Here is a 19,699-nt window from a genome sequence, read left to right on the forward strand (position 1 = left end):
AACTGCTCCCAATTGCGTCTACTGATGCCCTAGCTTTTCTCTTTCTTATCTGTAGCACCTAGGGTTGATGTTAAGAACAATAAAGGGAAATACTAGGGAGCTGGATGATGGTGATGGCTCTGATTTGGTCGAGAGAATGGAGATGGTGAGGCCCGAGGTGGTGATGGAAGAGATGGTGGTGATGGAGATGGCAGAGTTTTCTCTGCAGGCGGAGTGGAGGAGAAGAACTCGATGTTTGGGAAGAAGGGTGTGTTTGGTTTAGGTTGATGGGTTCGATGGCTAAGGTGTTGAGCGGAATCATCTGAAGTTGATGCGCAGCGAGGAGATCCGTTGGATAATCACTTACTAATTGAATCGAACGGCACGATGTAAACAAGCTCTGAGCGACCGTTGGATTAAGTGATACAACGAAGCTGACGGCTCCAGATGGAGTTAGGTGCTGTAGTGTTAGACAGGAGCTTCAGACTTTGATGTACGACGATGCTGCGACCGTAGGATGCTGAGATGATCCAATCTGACGGCTAGAAAGGGAAACGGGAATGGATATAGGAAATGGATTTGGGTGAGGGTTTTGGGCCTTGGGTATGCCAAGCCCATATCTTCTTTAAGAACAATTCTTCCTCTTCAAGCCCACTTCTAGTTGATCTGGCTCTTGCAATCATCATTCTTCGCTGCCTTTCTGCGGGAGTCTTTGCCGTTCCTTTGCTCTTTTCGCTCCGTGAGATAACCAGGCTTTATTTAGTACCTAAAAATGCAAAATTAATTAAGAAAAGTATTTATTCTTGAAAACAACGAAAACACAGAATATGAGATAAAATGTAGAATTAATGCACAAAAAATGAGTTAAATGCCAAGAAAACTATATAGAAATATGCACTTTTTAGCACTCATCAAAGTCCAAACATCCCTAACTACTATTTTCAAACCTAAACTTTTAAGAACCTTAAACACAGATCAAATTAGGTAGAAATGAACACTAAGCAAGGTACATGGATCATTATAAGTACTCTAAGAAAATAAAAACATATCTTTCTCAGGTTTATAGACATACCTTTTTAGAAGAATCCAGTCGAATTCTACAGCCTTACCGAACATAATTTGTGTACCCCAATTCTCGTTTTCCCTCACCGTATACATAGCAGGGCATTCCTTGGTGAGGATGCACTTACAACACAATAAAGTTGCGTTGGGGTGAACAATGTCTTGCTCACCACAAGTGACCTTTGGATTATCATGAAAGAGATCGGTTTTAGAACCTTTCACATCCAATTCCATTTTTCCAAAAAACTTGTTAAGTTCCAACATCATGGATATTGTCTTCTCCATAGTCATGGAATTTTCTGGAAGATCATTCCTTTTCACACTCAAAGCATCATTGGATTTCTTTGGTACCCAATTCTGAGTGCGTTTAGGAACAACCAGAACCTTCTTCCCATTATTCTCTTCAAGATTTCTCGGAAGAGAATTGGATTGACTATCCTTTTGCAAGTTAGTCTTTCTCCAATTGGGAGCATCGGATCTTGTCTTAGTCTTTACGAAGTTATCCTTTTGATAACCATTACGATTGTGAAAAGGATTCGTATGACGTTTATAGGCAAATCTAGATTTATCACATCACTGATTCCTTTGCCTAAAGGTTGGACAGTTACAACCTATAGCGTTAAGGGGATTAGTCTTAACATATGATTTTGGTTTCAAAACTTCTTCTGATGCCCAAACAAGAACATCACAAAATTTTCATTCCTTATACGGAAACGACACCTCCTTTCCAGGTGACCTTTATTTTCGCAATAGTGACAAACATAAGGAATGTTCTTACTTCGATCTGTGTGTGCTGACTTTGGAGGTTGATATACTTTGCTCTTTTGAATCTTAACTTCTGGTGAAGGTATTTCACTTTTTCCATCAGTGGAAACCTTTTGTTGAGAAGCATCACTAGCCTTGACAAATTTTACCTCTTTGCTAGTACTTGGAGCATCTATTCCCTTATAGCCCAATCCTCGTGTATCACGATGATTTTTACTTGCTCCTAGCATAGTGGTTAATTTGCTTGAACTAGTATTGAAATTTTTCAAGTCATCTTCCAACTTCTTGATTTTATCAAGAGCAGCAGCTAAATCAGCCTCAAGGCGTTTTTCTCGAATGAGAAAAACACTTTCTCTATCATCAAAACTAATTTGTTGAGAGTTAATCCTTGCTTCGGATTCTGCAAGTTTCTCTTCCAACAAAAAATACTTTTGATAAATATTATCACATTCAAGTGACTTTATACGTAGGTTTTCCTCAGAATCCTTGAGGATCGATTCGTTAGAATGATTCGAAACATAAACACATGCGTAACATATCCTCAATTTCTTGTTTTCTCGACAGAGATGGGTTAGAACAGGAGTGACAGAAGAATTCTCCAACTTTCCCACTGGTTTCAACAACTTAACATACTCTGAGATTTCCTCATCAACATCTCTATCAATATCTGAGTCACCTTCGTCAGAAAGTTTATCCAACCGTTCTTCTAGCTGAGTTTCCCAGTATTCAGCAGTTTCTACATCACGGGGATGTTAAGATATTGACCTAGATGTGACATTTCTCTCAGGAGAATTTAAGCTTTGAGAAACGTCAGGTAATTTCTGAACTGGTACGTTATTAGAGATAGACTCGTCCATATAGTCAGATTGCTACAAACACAGACTTGTAAGGTCTTAAATGTGTTTGCCTGCACTGATACCAATTGAAAATTCGGGGGGGGGGTCTAACAACCACACCCAACAATTCGTTTGGAAATCTGAAAGGACTTACTCCAATACACTTTCTAGAGAATCAACTAGACAGTCAGACTCAATCTAGATTAAAGTATATCAAAGAGTTTAATATCTCTAACTCTTAATTCAATCAGCAATCAACAAATAGAAATCTGCGAGCCTGATTGAATATAAGAAGAATTACTTGAATGGTACCAAAGACCAATGTTCAAGTGTCAACCAATGTAAATCAACAACCAAAGGTTGGATATTCTAATTGATTGATCTTAACGTACAACCTGTGATATTTCAATTATATAATGAATATAATGCAGAATAGAAATAACACAGACACTAGAAATTTTGTTAACGAGGAAACCACAAATGCAGAAAAACCCCGGTACCTAGTCCAGATTGAACACCACACTGTATTAAGCCGTTATAGACACTAGCCTACTGCAAACTAACTTCGTTCTGGACTGTAGTTGAACCCTAACCAATCTCACACTGATTCAAGGTACAGTTGCGCTCCTTACGTCTCAGATCCCAGCAGGATACTACGCACTTGATTCCCTTAGCTGATCTCACCCATAACTAAGAGCTGCTATGACCCAAAGTCGAAGACTTGATAGACAAATCTGTCTCACACAGAAAAGTCTATAGGATTGAATAAATTTGTTTCCCACAGAAATACCAAAGATTTTTTGTTCCGTCTTTTGATAAATCAAGGTGACCAGGAACTAATTGATAACCCAGACTTATATTCCCGAAGAACAACCTAGTATTACCAATCACCTCACAATAATCTAAATCGTATGGTAGCGAAACTAGATATTGTGGAATCACAAACGATGAGACGAAGATGTTTGTGATTTATTTTTATCTTGCCCTATCGGAGATATAATCTCAAGTCAATTACTCAATTGAACTCCTACGATAGAAAAAGGCAATATCAGATCGCTCAACTACAAGAAAGTTGTTTCGTCTGGCTTCACAATCCCAAAGAAGTATTTCAGTCGTTAACCGAGAGGGTCTCGAGAAGAAACCTACGGTTAAAAGAGAATCGACGCTAGCAAAACGAACTAGTATAACACAGAAGGTGTGGGGTTTAGTTTTTCCAGTTGCTAGATGTCTCCTTTATATAGTTTTCAAATCAAGGCTTGCAATCCAAGTTACCTTGGTAACAAAGCGTTCAATATTCATTGTTAGATGAAAAACCTGATTTCTCCAAGCTAATATCTTTCAACCGTTGGATCTAAACTTAGCTTGTCACACACAAATGGAATGTATTCATTTAGGTTTGAGTAACCTTACCTAAACGTGTACACTTAGTTGGTTCACAAATAGTTAACCAATGGTTAGCCTTACGAGTACTTTCATATTAACCGTATTCATCTTTCTCATAACTAGTTCAAATGACTCATAAGAACTAGTTCAAGAGTTGTTCAATTGCTTAAGTCTTTATTCATAGACACAATTGAAACAAAATCGGTTTTATTCACTTGAATCAATTCATGAACAATATAGCCGCGGTTTGCAAAGATTGAATTCCTTATAATTTATTGTTTTAAGTTCATGAACAACCTATTTGAGAATCAATCAGCTTGGGTACGTGTACGGGTATGCGTACCTTAGCTACCGGATTTGAGTTTACAAACTCAGCAGAAATTTTCGGTTCGAAAACTTCCGTGGGTACGCGTACGGGTATGCGTACCTAAGGTGACTGGTTTACTAGTTTGCAAACTTACAAACTCAGCAGAAATTTTCGGTATTAAAACTTCTGCAGGTACGCGTACTCAACCTCCTTCACCAATACCGCATGCACACATATGCACGCACTTGGTTTCCGACACATGGATTTATACACTAATGTGCGAGCACACTATATATGCTTATATCCATAGTTGGTAATCTCAACTCTACATTTCAATCATTGAAACATTCTTCTATAATGTTATACCAATCGTTATTCACGACTATTGTCATCAAAGCTATTTTCAATATTGAAGCGTCTTCATGACTTGCGTCATGGGTAAAGATGAAAATGGTTAAAGCGAAATCTCACCAACACATATTTCGAGAAAAAGATACGCGAGTAAACTCGGCTCGAAATAGTTAATGTGTATGTATGAAAACTATCATACTTATACGACTTCGTCTCAAGAGTAGGAGATAAAATAAACTTTTGAGTGATAGAAAAGTTCAAGTCTCCACATACCTTTTTGTCGGATGAAGTTCCACTTATTCCTCGAGTAGTTCTTCGTCTTCTTAAGATGATCGCCATGGAGTCTGGAGCTCAACTGCACTTAACTATTCTAGACCGAGACTTAGTCATAAGTAAACTAGAAATCAAGACATATAGTTTTGATCACTAATATTGACAAACATGCTTGATATAACAACGCATGCGAGTTCGACAGAGCAGTGCTCTAACAATCTCCCCCTTTGTCAATTTTAGTGACAAAACTATCAATACATATGGATTACAAAATAGATAAAAACTTTGTAGCTTCACGTCCACATGCTTGATCTCCTTGGCGCTTCAACACTCTTGAAAACTTCATCTTTTCCAAGCACTCCCATGATTCCAAAGGTTGTAAGTTCAGCATCATAGTTGTTGAAGTTCCGTAGCCATAACAATGAGAAAACAAAAGCTCTCGATCATTGTTATACATTATCATAGTATTATTATACACCATCAAAGTTCTCATATCACAACTTCGACAACAATACTATGGTGATGTGTATCACTCCCCCTTAGTCAATACTTCGTCTCAACACGAAAACCGCTCCCCCTTACATAATGATCCGAAAACCATATGTATTTGTAGTGTGAACTACATATTAATTCTCCCCCTTTTTGTTAATAAAATTGGCAAAGGTACGAAAACGGGATCCTAATGAAAATTTTCATGGAGACACTTCAAGACCAAAGAAAAGTACATATCAACTTTGTTTAGATGCAATCATAAAGCCGAATCTAAATGCATTCATCATGGAGTTTATAAAGATACAAGATAACTCCTCAAATATTCCACAACCGCACTCCCCACAAAAGATATGGAAATTAAGCGCAAGTTCAAAAGAACTCTCCCCCATTTGATGTCATTCCCGAAAGAACAACAAGAGCGACCTTACTTTTACGAGAAAAGAAGGATTTCTTTGGACACCAAGAACCACAAAATGATTTTGTATCCAAAATTCTCAATTAAACTAACCACAAGAGAACTCATGATTAATTTAATCGGAATACACAACCAAAATAACCACAAACGAATCCATGATTAGTCTAGTTGGAAATGCTCACACAAAAAGAGTTATGGAGCCGCACAATATATACATAAAATATGGATCATGGAAGATAATACTGCGAAATATACAAGGATTCATTCTATTTTCCATCATTATTTGCACAATGACATATAATAGACATAATCCTTGTAAACAAAAGATTTTAACCTATCTTCCATCAATAAATGACATAATAGGCTTCACTTTTGTTTGTCAAAAGTTCATCGATCTTGTATCAATACATGCATATCGACATATAAACGAGATAAATTTTGACAATATATAGGACAATAATAGTTCACAGACGCAAACATACATATCCCATAACACATTGCAATATATAAAACCATAAATATTAATACTGCAAAAATCATCTTCCAAACCAAACTTTAGAATTAAATCTAAAAACATGAAGATGATAAAGTTGAACATAGCTATGTGTACTCACAATAATGGCAATTCCAAACCCTAGTTATCCGTCTTAAACAAAAACAAGAATAAAATTCTTTTAAGAAGCTTTACTAGATAAACAAAAAGCACAACATCTACTAGAAACCGATCACAAGCTAAGGTTCGCGTTCGCTAGCTTCACGGGTCTCGATGCCTTTGAGCTTGTGATTCATAATTTCAACTGCATCTTCGGAGAAGATATCCTCATTGAGAAGTTCTTTAGCATGTGATTTTATGAGACCAAGGTCAGTAGTAACCTTTTTCAACTCAATTCTAACCATATCAAGATCCTTCATTGTATCAACAAGTTGCAGTTTTGCTTCCTCAAAGTATTTAAGAAAGTAACGAACCACTTAGCAGAAACCATATCCTCATTCTCAACTTCTTGGTATGACTATGCATAGTAGCATGAGGCATTAGGTGCATCATCTTCTACAAGAGTTCTTTTCTTCCTCCCTTTTGATTCGAAACCAAAACCTTTCTCAAGAAATCCCTTTGCAAAATCACCATAGAGAGATGAAGAAGATGACCTTGATAACCAGGAAAATAACCTATAGTATACGTACGAGACTTACGAAACTCAATAGGTCGGGTACTTAAAAGGTTTCTTAGGGAAGGAATTTTTAGGGTTTCCTTAATTGGCTCGTGCCAGTCACATGGGTAACCTGTACGAGATCAATCTTAACCCAAAAGCACGACAAAGGTCGTGCACGCACAACCATGTTGAAAAATCTTGAAATTTTGAAGAAATCAAAAATAACTCAAGAACTCTATGTCTGATAGAGAAGCAGTTTTAGAGTAAGTGAGTAGCACCTTGTTTTAACCAAACAATAAAAAATTTGACACATCAAATACAAATACTTGTACAAGTATTCTTCCAAAAATACTCATGCTAAAGACGATAAGAAAATAGCTTGAGAATCCAAGAATACTATTGAGACAAGTATACCTGAGCATGTATCTCAAAAGCACGACAAAGGTCGTGCACGCACAACCATGTTGAAAACTCTTGAAATTTTGAAGAAATCAAAAATAACTCAAGAACTCTATGTCTGATAGAGAAACAGTTTTAGAGTAAGTGAGTAGCACCTTGTTTTAACCAAACAATAAAAAATTTGACACAGCAAATACAAATACTTGTACAAGTATTCTTCCAAAAATACTCATGCTAAAGACGATAAGAAAATAGCTTGAGAATCCAAGAATACTATTGACACAAGTATACCTGAGCATGTATCTCAACCAGGTTTTTGTGTGAGAGATTTCAACCTTGTGATTAATTGGCACAAGTATGAGATTTTATCTCATCAAATGAATATTGTTTTTGGTTAAACCCTTTTCTTCGGTATTTTGGAAGAAGACTGTTATGATGTGAAAAATTATCATAAAGATTACTATCATCATAATATGACACATAGTAAGGATTTTTACCTGAAGAGTGTTGTCTAGATGGAGCACACAATTTGTTGATGATTTCCTTATATCCCCCAATAATCAAATTTAGGTTGTCATCCATCTGCTCATATCTGCATTATTCACTTGATAAATGATTCACATCATTCTCTCCATTTCTGATAGGAGAGAGAACGGGAGTTCTTATTGGATGATATTTGTAAATAGGTCTATTATGCCTTTGTGCATTTGAGGAACTCATCGAACTGACCAACCTAGTAGGGAACACAGGATGTGTACTAAAACCAATTGGTTTAGACATACGAATGTCAGTTACACCTTTAAGAATTAAATCTAAGGTGTGTTGAAGTTGAACCAACGATTTGTTTTTCAACTTGGATTTCCTCTTTTGCACTATATGCCCTTTTGAATCACAAAAAAGGCACACTTTCTGATCACGGGACTGATTAGAGATCTCAGACCTGACATTATCGTTTGGAGATGTCCTTCTTCCAACTGATGTGTGAATCCCCTGCTCATTAGTTTGAGTGGGAAGGGACTCTGAAATTACTTCTGAAACTGGAGCTCTTTCAGTTTGAACAGAAGTAGATGGTATAGTAGACTTTCCTGAACATCCTTGAATGGAGAGTTTACTCAGAAGATGTTCAACATCTAAGGCATCCTTTTTAAGTTTTGCCTCAACTAAGATACGAGATGACCGAACTTCAGGATTTTCTTTATAAGAAGCCTTTTCACTGGAGCCACAATCTTTTACTACACCAAGAAGAACATTGACATGTTTTTTTAACTGTTTGAATCTATCAGCTTGAATTCTAACAAGATTTAGAATTATTTTACTCGCTCTAGTGTTTCCTCTTGAATAACAGAGTCATATTCATTGGAACAAAACATGTCAGTCTGTTTCGTTTGAACACTAGGTTCGTCTATAGCAGAGATTGAGGGATCTTTCTCTTTGATATACATATTAGAAACAAAACATTTATTGCTGGTGACGTGTTTATCAGAGATTTTACTGTCCATCTAGTCAGATCGCCACAAACACATACTTTTGAGGTCTTAAACGTTTTTGCCTGCTCTGATACCAATTGAAAAAGCGGGGGTACAACAACCTCACCCAATATTTTGATTAGAAATCTGTATGGACTAACTCTAATATACTTTTAAGAGAATCAACTAGACAGTCAGATTCAGTCTTAATAAAAAGTATATCAAGGAGTTAATATCTCTATCTCTCGATTTGATCTTTACTCAAGCAAATGGAAATTTGCGAGTCTTTATCAAATACTAGAGAGATAAACTTGGATGGTACCAAAGACCAATATCCAAGTGTCAATCAATGTAAATCAACAACCAAAGGTTGGATATTATAATTGATTGATATCAACGCACAACCTGTGATATTTCAATTATATAAAGAAATATAATGCGGAATAGAAATAACACAGACACCAGAAATTTTGTTAACGAGGAAACCGCAAATGCAGAAAAACCCCGGTACCTAGTCCAGATTGAACACCACACTGTATTAAGCCGCTACAGACACTAGCCTACTACAAACTAACTTCAGTATGGACTGTAGTTGAACCCTAATCAATATCACACTGATTATTCAAGGTGCAGTTGCGCTCCTTATGTCTCTGATCCCAGTAGGATACTACACACTTGATTCCCTTAGCTGATCTCACCCACAACTAAGAGTTGCTACGACCAGAGTCGAAGACTTGATAGACAAATCTGTCTCACACAGAAAAGTCTATAGGATTGAATAAATCTGTCTCCCATAGAAATACCCAAGAGTTTTTGTTCCGTCTTTTGATAAATCAAGGTGATCAAGAACTAATTGATAACCCAGACTTATATTCCCGAAGAACGGCCTAGTATTATCAATCACCTCACAATAATCTAAATCGTATGGTAGCGAAACTAGATATTGTGGAATCACAAACAATGAGACGAAGATGTTTGTGATTTCTTTTTATCTTTCCCTATCGGAGATATAATCTCAAGTCAATTATTCAATTGAACTCCTACGGTAGAAAATGACAAGATCAGATCGCTCTACTACAAGAAAGTAGTTTCGTCTGGATTCACAATACCAATGAAGTCTTTCAGTCGTCAACCGACATGGTCTCGAGAAGAAACCTACGGTTAAAGGAGAATCGACTCTAGCAAAACGAACTAGTATCACACAGGAGGTGTGGGTATTAGTTTTTCCAATTTCCAGATGTCTCCTTTATATAGTTTTCAAATCAGGGTTTTCAATCCAAGTTACCTTGGTAATAAAGCATTCAATATTCACCGTTAGATGAAAAACCTGATTTCTCCAAACTAATATCATTCAACCGTTAGATCGAACTTAGATTTTTATACACAAATAAAATGTACCCTCATTTAGGTTTATGTAGCCGTACCTAAACGTGTACACCAAGTTGGCTCAACCGTAGTTAACCGAGGTTATCTATATGAATACTCTCATATCAACCTTATTCATCTTAACCATAACTAGTTCAAATGACTCAAATGAAACTAGTTAAAGAATTGTTCAATTGTTATATTCTCATAGAAGCATACAAGAACACAATTGAAGCAAAATCGGTTTGATTCACTCGAATCAATTCATGAACATTATAGCCACGGTTTGCAAAGAATGCATTCCTTAATATATAAGTGTATTAGTTCATGATCCAACCGATTTTAGAACTTTCTATCCTTGAGACGATTGTCGCATAACTAATTAGACTAGCTTACAAGAATTTCAAGTCGAGAACTAATTGTTTAGTTTACGAATTTCTCGAAATATAATGACTAATCTTAATGAACATTTGTTCATACTTGATCAAATTCGGTAGAGAACATTTATAGTTCGGAAACATTTCTTGATTCAAGTTTATCATTTGAAATTAGCCTGAAATAGTGATATGTGTCATTGATGTTATCCATGAATGTTTCAAATTGATTTAGGAAAATATAAAATTACTATGTTCGAAATACAAGACAGTGTTATCAGTCTTACGAATAGGGAAAACTGTTATATGTCTGAAGCTGTATTACATGTATTTCTACACGTAGCGGAGTAGCTATATATCGACTTTCAGATTTGTGTGATACGCATATTCGTATGCACATCATGGGAAAATCTATCCGTTTCGTGATCCAGATTGGTATGTGTTTTTAAATACAAACCATTCTAGAACTGTGGTAAGGGAACCAGGTTAAAGTATTCAAATCGGTATGCAGGCCAATATAGTTTTATGTTCTAAAACCAGTTTAGTACCCAAACTGAAAAGTTTTTGTGAACTCCAGAACCGGTGAGGTCTTAAATTTGCAAACCGGTACGTGAACTGAAAAAGTTCTGTCAACTCCGGAACTTTGAGTTGCACCTGAGTTTGCAAACCGGTACATGAACTGAAAAAGGTTTGTCAACTCCGGAACTCGGTTATTGCTTATAAGTTTGCAAACCGGTCCGCGTACTGTGACTCAGCCGATTCACGAACTACTTAAGTATTTGTCTTTTGTGCATTTACCAAGTATGTCGATTATGATTCAATTGCGATTAAATTATTTCTCTGAGATAATTTGAATTTGATCAATTCTCTAATTAACACTAGACTCACTTGATCATATGATTGTGACTCAAAATCAATGTCTTTGTGTTCATGGAAATGAGTGTTAAGCTTGTAAGTTTAAACCGGCTAGTTTCAGCTAACCATGTTAGACATAGTCTTTATACACGGTTCAGTTACGGTTTACCTAATCAGAGTGTATATCTTGTTTATGTGAATAAGATTCAAAGATTTCATCTAACGGTGAATATTGTTTACTTGGTTCCAAAGCTATCTTAACTTAAACCTAAAGCAACCTAGGCTTTAAAGTCTATATAAGGGAAACTCTTGGCAACTGGGATCTTCGAATCACGACACTACTTTTTGGTGTGTCCTAGTTGTATCTAGAGTCGTCCTCTCCAGAAACCCTTTTAGGGTTTAGTGACTATCAAAGATTTCATTGGGATTCGTGAAGCCAGGACTAGTTATATTTTATCTTGATAACTTAAGTATGTTAATCTTGTTTGATTGTTGATTTATCACTTGAACAAGATAGATAGTAATCACAAAGTTCTCTTCGTCTCAAACTTTGTGATTCCGCAAGTTTTATACTTATGAGGTGAATAATAATCTAGGCTGCACTTCGGGTTGCATAAGTCCATATTTTGAGGATAGCCAGACTTTTGTCAAGTTTCCATCGATTTCTATCACCTAGATCTTTCGTTTGATCTGATCATTCGTTTAGATCGTAAATCAGGAAATCAATTATATATGTTTAATCTGTGGGAGGCAGATTTGGTTTAAAGTCTTTAATTGAGTTGAAGCAACTCTTAGTTGGTGTGAGATCTTCTAAGGGAATCAATTGCGCGGAGTCCTGCTGGGATTCAAGAGGCGTAAGAAGTGCGATTGTACCTGAATCAGTGGGAGACTGAGTTCGGGCTTAATTACATTCCAGACCGAAGTTAATTGGTAGTACGCTAGTGTCTATAGCGTTTAATACAGTTTGGTGTACAATCTAGACAAGGCCCCAGAGTTTTTCTGCATTTGCGGTTTCCTCGTTAACAAAATTTCTGGTGCCTGCATTATTTCTTTTTCCGCATTATATTGTTTATCTTTATAATTGAAATATCACATGTTGTGCGTTGATCAATCATAGTAGATAGGTCCAACCTTGTTTGTTGGATAAGACTTGATTGAACCTTGGATATTGGTCTTTAGTACCGTCCAAAAACTCCCTTTGTAGTTGGGTTCACGGATTCAGTTCTGTGAACGTTCTGACAACAAGATAGAGAGAGATACAACTCTAGACACTTTCCTTGATTGAGTTTTAACTCTCGGAGTTGTGTTGAGTTTGTCCATACAGATTGCCTACGAAAAGCACTACCAAACACTTGATAGTTCATCAAAAGAATGAACTCATACAAGAAAATAAGTAGGAAGTTCAGAGTTCATTAGAGAGCATGAACTCAAATAATTATGAAAATAAAAAATTACTAAAACTAATGCTAAAATAGTACGAAAGGATATTTTTGTCCATTTATATTTTCAATAATTGTGGACCAGATACGAAACTCTTTTTTTCGCTGACCAAATAGTCTTGGGACCACCTAGAAAAAAGGACCAAATAATAATTTTCCCAATACTAGGGCTATTTTGAAGTTTGCACCAAGAGACTATTTTCATAGATTTGTTCGACGCTTGCTCTCTAGTCTCCTCTACTTTCCGGTCCCTCCCCTTTTTCCTATGCTTCTTCTTCTTACTGTATTTTTTTAGGCTTCTCTTTTCAGACTGTCTCTCACTCTCCCAACAAAATGAGTTCCCTTTCTTCCTGAAGCTTACTCTGGAAGCTTTTACCTTCTTTTTATAATAACAAGGAAGAAGAAAGGATTATAACCTAACCCAAACTCACCTCTGCTCTTCCCAGCAAATTTGTCTCTTTTCCTCTCTCGGTCAGTGTCTTTTCCTTGAGTAGAGAATTAAAAAGATGGATTCAGTCTGTTCTGTAAAAACCCATGCCTTCCATTCCATAAACCATAATCCAGTTTTCCTTCTATCTCCTCTAAAATTTCAAGTTTCTCGCTTTATTAGGTTTTCATCATCAAAGCTCCGTAGTACTAATAAACAAAAGAGAGCTCGCTGTGAGCTCGATATCAAAGGAAATGGTGCTCTTTCTGGTGATTCAGACCCCCGTTTCATTGACAGGGTAAACTTCTTTTCCTTTAAAAACAAAAAAAAAAAAATCTCTTTTTTTTTTAATTAGAAATTGAAGAACAATTTTAGGATTCTGTTAAGCTCATGGCTCAATTGGGGCAATTGCCCCCACTTTCCAATACCTGGTTGCATGTTGTGGTCTTCAGATTTTGATTATTTGTTTGTCCAATGTGAAAACCAAACATTTGATTAGTATTTTAGTTGAAAGGTTTTCAATTTCTAAATGAGTTTTAGTTAGGGTTTAACTCGAATGTTGATAAGAAATTGTGAATTATAGATACTCGGAAGTTGAAAGACCTACACTTGAGTTTCAGCAGAAACAATTATGTTTCAATTTGAGATACACAGTATTGAATCATGTGTATTCTTTGTTTTCTTTTTCAGCAAAAAGCTCTAGAAGCAGCAATGAACGACATAAACAGTTCGTTTGGTAAAGGAAGTGTTACAAGATTAGGCAGTGCAGGCGGAGCTCTAGTGTATGTTGTTTTCTTAATCCTGTCCCTTTTTTTATCTGTTATTAGTTGTTTGTTCCATGGTAGTTTCTTAGGTTGTGGTTTTCTGCATCTGCATGCATGCCCAATCAATTCAATAAATACGTAGCATTCTGCACCCCTGTGGGTGGAAATGTATCCAAGAATCACAATCATCATTACGTTAGAATGTTTTTGATTTAATTCTCGAAATGCTGTTATTGTTCAGTGAAACGTTTCCAAGTGGCTGTTTGACATTAGACTTTGCCCTAGGCGGGGGCCTTCCAAAAGGAAGAATTGTAGAGGTAAGCGGCTTTTTATGTTTTAGCCATAATATGTTCGGTACTTGTTGCTATAGTAGATAAGGCCTTCCTGTGGCTGAGAGTAGTAACCCTCTTTTTCTCATTCAGATATATGGTCCAGAGAGTAGTGGAAAGACCACTCTAGCACTCCATGCAATCGCGGAAGTGCAGGTATTGTTTCGTTATGCATCCTATTTATCATAGTTCTAGGTTAAGAGGATAACGATTCATACAACGACATTATTATCTGTGTCTGAGCTGATCTTCTGCAACTGTATGTCGAATGAGCAGAAGCTGGGAGGCAATGCCATGCTTGTGGATGCAGAGCATGCTTTCGATCCTGCTTATTCAAGGGCTCTGGGAGTGGACATAGAAAATCTAATTGTGTGTCAGCCTGACCATGGGGAGATGGCATTAGAAAGTATTATCTTTTTTCCTTTTCTTCTCTTTACATAGTTTTCTAGTTTGGAAGTATGGAAGGTTAGACAACGACGATTTCTTTCAAGCACTTTTATTTTAGCATTTGATGATATGACATAGTTAGTATCCTGTGCTTTGATTGTATTGATTCTATGCACCAGTATACCTAACAACCTCTGACATATTGTAAGTTACCTAAATTCTGTAGGCATTAATACTCGCAACCTTAGTATTGTTAGTTTGTTACTTTAGCTCACTGTGAATGATCTCGCTATTAGTAGATGAAGATCTAGACTCTAGAGAAATGATAATTGACTCTGTATATTTCAAGTTTGAAAAGGTTGAATTCTACAAAGCAAGTTGGACAGATTGGATTTCAAATAGTATGTGTATGAAAGTTTACTCAATCATGAATTTGGTGCAAATGAAATAACCAGTTGCAAATCTGAAATTGTCATTTTTTGTTTGTAGATGACTTGAATTGTTGGGTATAATTTTGAGCAGAAACTTAGATGAAAGAATTTGATCCTTGCCGATAAAAAAGCAAAACTTCTTGAAGTCTAATACTTGCATTTAACTTATGAGCGTACAGTATCTGAAGATTTATACTACATTACTATAGTCTAATGCTTATACCTTGCCTGTTTATATTTTGATCAGTAAACTGAGTTACTACAATATCTGTTCATGGTTGTTTATAGTCTACAAAAATTAGACTGTATGATGTACACTTGTATGACTATCGTCGTTAAAGTCTCTTCATCACTATGTACAAAAGTGTGCTGTCAGTTCATCGTCATTATTTTCCTAACTTTAGCATAAGTAAGCAGTAAAGGCAATGTAGCAGGTTAATGATGTTTGGTATATTGTGTTTGTGGCCCTATCTTAGCATGTCTTTGTAGGTTGATGATTTGTTTAGATGGCCCCCCTAATATGCTTTCATTACAGCCGCTGACCGAATGTGCAGATCTGGTGCCATAGATCTAATATGTATCGATTCTGTCTCAGCCTTGACTCCGAGAGCTGAAATTGAGGTTAGGTCTTATCTGGTGTTTTGCTTGTTGTACAGGGACTGAAGAGAGTGTGACTTCTGTAATATTCTGTTGTGGTTATTTTTGTGCAGGGGGAGATTGGAATGCAGCAGATGGGTTTACAAGCCCGCCTAATGAGCCAAGCATTGCGTAAGATGTCAGGCAACGCCTCCAAAGCTGGATGCACTCTCATTTTCTTGAATCAAATAAGACATAAGGTATGTAAAATATCTTGGATTCCTATGGGACTGGTGATGGTCACCTGGGAGATTCAACATTATTTTTTATCAAAGAGGTCACAAATACCCCTTTTTCTTGTACAAGCTATTGTTCTATTCTAGCTAGCTAGCTAGCTAGCTTTATTTATTTTTCTTTTTTTTTAATAAAAATAAATTATTAATTTATATTACATGATACCTTTTGCTCAGGAGCGATAGAAGAGGATGAGGTGAATATGTGGGTGACAGATGATTATTTTTTGCCCTCTTTTTCAAAACCTTCATATAGGAATAAATTCTAACCTTGTATCTGTTGGACAGTAATAAACAAAAATAGAGTCATAAAATAATTCAAGCGTATTGGATTCATTTTTCTGGTTTTTGCTTTCTACTATGCTCATGTTTGCTGCACAAATTTTCTGTATGATATCAGTTCCTTAACTTTATTTATTTTTGCACTTTCCAAGATTGGCGTGTTTTACGGCAACCCTGAAGTCACAAGTGGGGGAATTGCTCTTAAATTCTTTGCATCTCTTCGACTTGATATACGTGCTACGGGGAAGATAAAGTCTGTAAGCCCATTAACACTTCTTAAACAAGCCTTCGATGTGTATGTATTTAAACCATTAAACATTATGAATCCGTAAGTATCTATTATTGATATCCTACATCTGTTCAGGTCAAGGGAGATGAAGATATTGGACTTAAGGTTCGAGTGAGGGTGCAGAAAAGCAAGGTAATCTTACAGTAATTATATCTTCTGTACTAAAGCAAACACTTTTCTAAACTTATTAATGTGAAATTAGTTTTCGAGAAAATGTTGTGTGTGGGTTTTCATTAGATTCTTACTGGAAGTTTGTGGTCACCCTTTAGTAATCCCTGCTAGGTTTACTCTGCAATACAAAAGTTGCTTAGTTGATTATCCTCTTTGGAAAGTTAATGGTGATCTCATCTCTTGATGTTTGTATTTAGGTATCAAGGCCCTACAAGCAAGCTGAATTTGAGATAATATTTGGGGAGGGAGTGAGCAAACTGGTCAGTACGCTGTAACAAAATCATATTTCTCTTGCTGCTTATTTTATTTTTTGTTTTGATTTTGAAACCTCACTGTGCATAATTGATTTTGTTTGCAGGGTTGCGTCTTAGATTGTGCCGAGATGATGGAGGCTGTGCTAAAAAAAGGTTCTTGGTATAGCTATGGGGATCATAGGTATGTCCTACACCTTCTATGTAAAGTGTAAGCCTCCATCAGTTTATCATCATTTTTATGCATCAATTCGATAATGTGTTCTACTAAGGCCATGTATATTCAGCATCCTCTTTGTGTGTTATCTTGATCAATGTGTAGATTAATATGATCCGTATAAGGTTACTCATAACTATTGAATCAACTGTTATTTTCTTAATTTCACTGTACAAAATTATGCACCGAGTCTGTTGCCAGGCTAATAAGGGTTGGTGATTATCAATTTCTTTTTGCGAGACTAATCTTTAACAATCATGTTTTCCATGTTTTAACATGGGTTAAAATTGTCCCACTACAGGTTGGGACAGGGTAGAGATAAAGCCCTACAGTTCCTAAGAGAGAATCCTCTGCTATGCGACGAAATCGAGAAGGTTTGGACTCGTTCCTTTTTGAACCTTACATGCAAAACCCGAGTCCATATTAAGATCAATTACAGTGTTCGACTTCCATGTTTTTAATGAAATTTTTTTAATCTGTGGCAGGTGGTAAGATCGAAGATGGCTGAGGGAATAGGACAGGCAGGAGCCGGTTATCTTGGGCAACTGCCTTTTCCAGTACTTCAAGATGGACATGAAATAATGGACGACGTTGAGTAGTGACCCTAGAAAATTTAGTAGTTATGTTTTCTGAAGCTGATCTCTGTGCAAGAAATTCGCGATCAGCAAACGTTGGCATTCCGCCACCCTGCTACCATTAAATGGTGAAATGTCTGTGAAACCCGGCAGCCGATTTTGTTGTTTTGGGTTAGCCATGCGTCCTACGAAAGAAAGTCAGTGTAACAAGAAAGAAATATTTTCTTCTGGTCATTTCTGTACCCAGAGGAGAGAAGGGGTCTGTACATTTTTACAAACTTGGGCTTGGTATCTTTATTATGAACGATATTTTTGGGGACCATGGTTTTTTTTTTGGGACCATGGTTTTATAAGGCCACCTTTCCTATAGTGATAAGGGGTGTCCTAAAACGTTGAAATGACTAACCTACTCCTAACCTAATTTAATTTAAAACCAACCTAATAACCATCACCACCTCCGATTATCACCACCACCAACCACCGATTACCACCACCTCCTCCCACCACCACCGCCTATTTAAGAAATGTAACAACATCAATGCAATCACAATTAAGTTCTGTTACATGATAATATTATCGAGTATAAAAGACGCCAGCTGCAGCTTGATTCTGCCATGGGACCACTCCGGAGGTATTTTCCAACAAATCCTTCACTTTAATTTGATTTTTGATTGCTTCAATCGAATAGAAATCATCAAAATAGGGTTTTAGTAGGAGTTACAGAGCCATGTTCGGTTAGGCCGATTTTCCAAAAATAGGGTTTTACTAACCGAACTTCTTGAAAATGAAGAACACGAAGAACAGTTCGGTGCTATTGGATTTAAAACTAAGTCACCAAACTCTCTGTTCGGTTGTTTCGCAAAATTTTTTAAAACTACAAAGTAACCGAACTCCACCCTTAGAACCGAAAAAAAACAAATCCAGTCTAACCGAACTTTGTTGTTGTGGCCACTATCTTGAGTTCCAAAATAACCGAACTTAGCCAATAGAGTTCAGTTTTTTCGCAAAAAAATTTAAAACTACAAAGTAACCGAACTTAGCCAATAGAGTTCGGTTGATTCGTAAAAAATACTTTTAACCGAACTCCTTGTATTAGAACAACAGAGGTCCATAAGTTCGGTTCCTTCGCAAAATAAGGATATCACCGAACTTTCGTAGTAACCGAACGTTTGCCTAATTGCATATATGCATATATAATCCCAGTTCGGTTGATTCGCAAAATATGTTGAAGTTTGCGAACCAACCGAACTTCTAACACTAGGTTACTTTTAACCTGCAGTTCGGTTGGAAACTTGGTTGCGTTGAAGTTTGCGAACTAACCGAACACACAAGATGTACCCAAATAAATTGTTAAGTTCAAAGTTCGGTTACCTACCATTTTATCCTAGGTAACCGAACATTATATTGTACGACCAAAACCTCCATTAACGAGCGAGTTCGGTAACCTGCGTGTTTGGAAAACGTAACCGAACTACACTTTCAGGTGTGTTCGGTTACATGTTCTTGACATATGGTAACCGAACTGACCCAAATCTACATAAAAATTTTCATTTTTTTTGAAAGTTTGGAGCAATTCAACCAACATTATCTAAGTTTGAAGCACACCTGAGTACCCAAATACCCTTCCTCCGGTTGTGGTTGGTAAAATCCATCGTTTTTCATGTTTTCCTTCTTCATCTTCTCTAACTTTACTCTCTCAATAATTCTACTTCTTTAAAAAAAAAACCATCTGATTTTTAAATCTCACTAATTATCTTTAACTTAATCATCTTACTAATCATTACCCTAACTATTA

General features: G+C 36.5%; 1 protein-coding gene across 1 annotated transcript; it reads left to right on the plus strand.

Annotated features, from left to right (window-relative positions):
* The first annotated feature begins 13,137 nt into the window (after positions 1–13,137).
* Positions 13,138–18,273, plus strand: LOC113290230 (DNA repair protein recA homolog 1, chloroplastic-like). The gene is made up of 13 exons (XM_026539834.1): positions 13,138–13,637; positions 14,030–14,121; positions 14,345–14,420; positions 14,526–14,588; positions 14,709–14,838; positions 15,786–15,871; positions 15,961–16,086; positions 16,554–16,658; positions 16,766–16,822; positions 17,059–17,121; positions 17,220–17,296; positions 17,631–17,703; positions 17,815–18,273. Exons 1-13 carry the CDS (start codon positions 13,419–13,421, stop codon positions 17,926–17,928), a joined length of 1,281 nt encoding a protein of 426 aa, XP_026395619.1. The 5' UTR covers positions 13,138–13,418; the 3' UTR covers positions 17,929–18,273.
* Positions 18,274–19,699: the final 1,426 nt, after the last annotated feature.

This window comes from Papaver somniferum, chromosome 6 (genome assembly GCF_003573695.1).
Source record: "Papaver somniferum cultivar HN1 chromosome 6, ASM357369v1, whole genome shotgun sequence".
Classification (NCBI taxonomy): domain Eukaryota; kingdom Viridiplantae; phylum Streptophyta; class Magnoliopsida; order Ranunculales; family Papaveraceae; genus Papaver; species Papaver somniferum.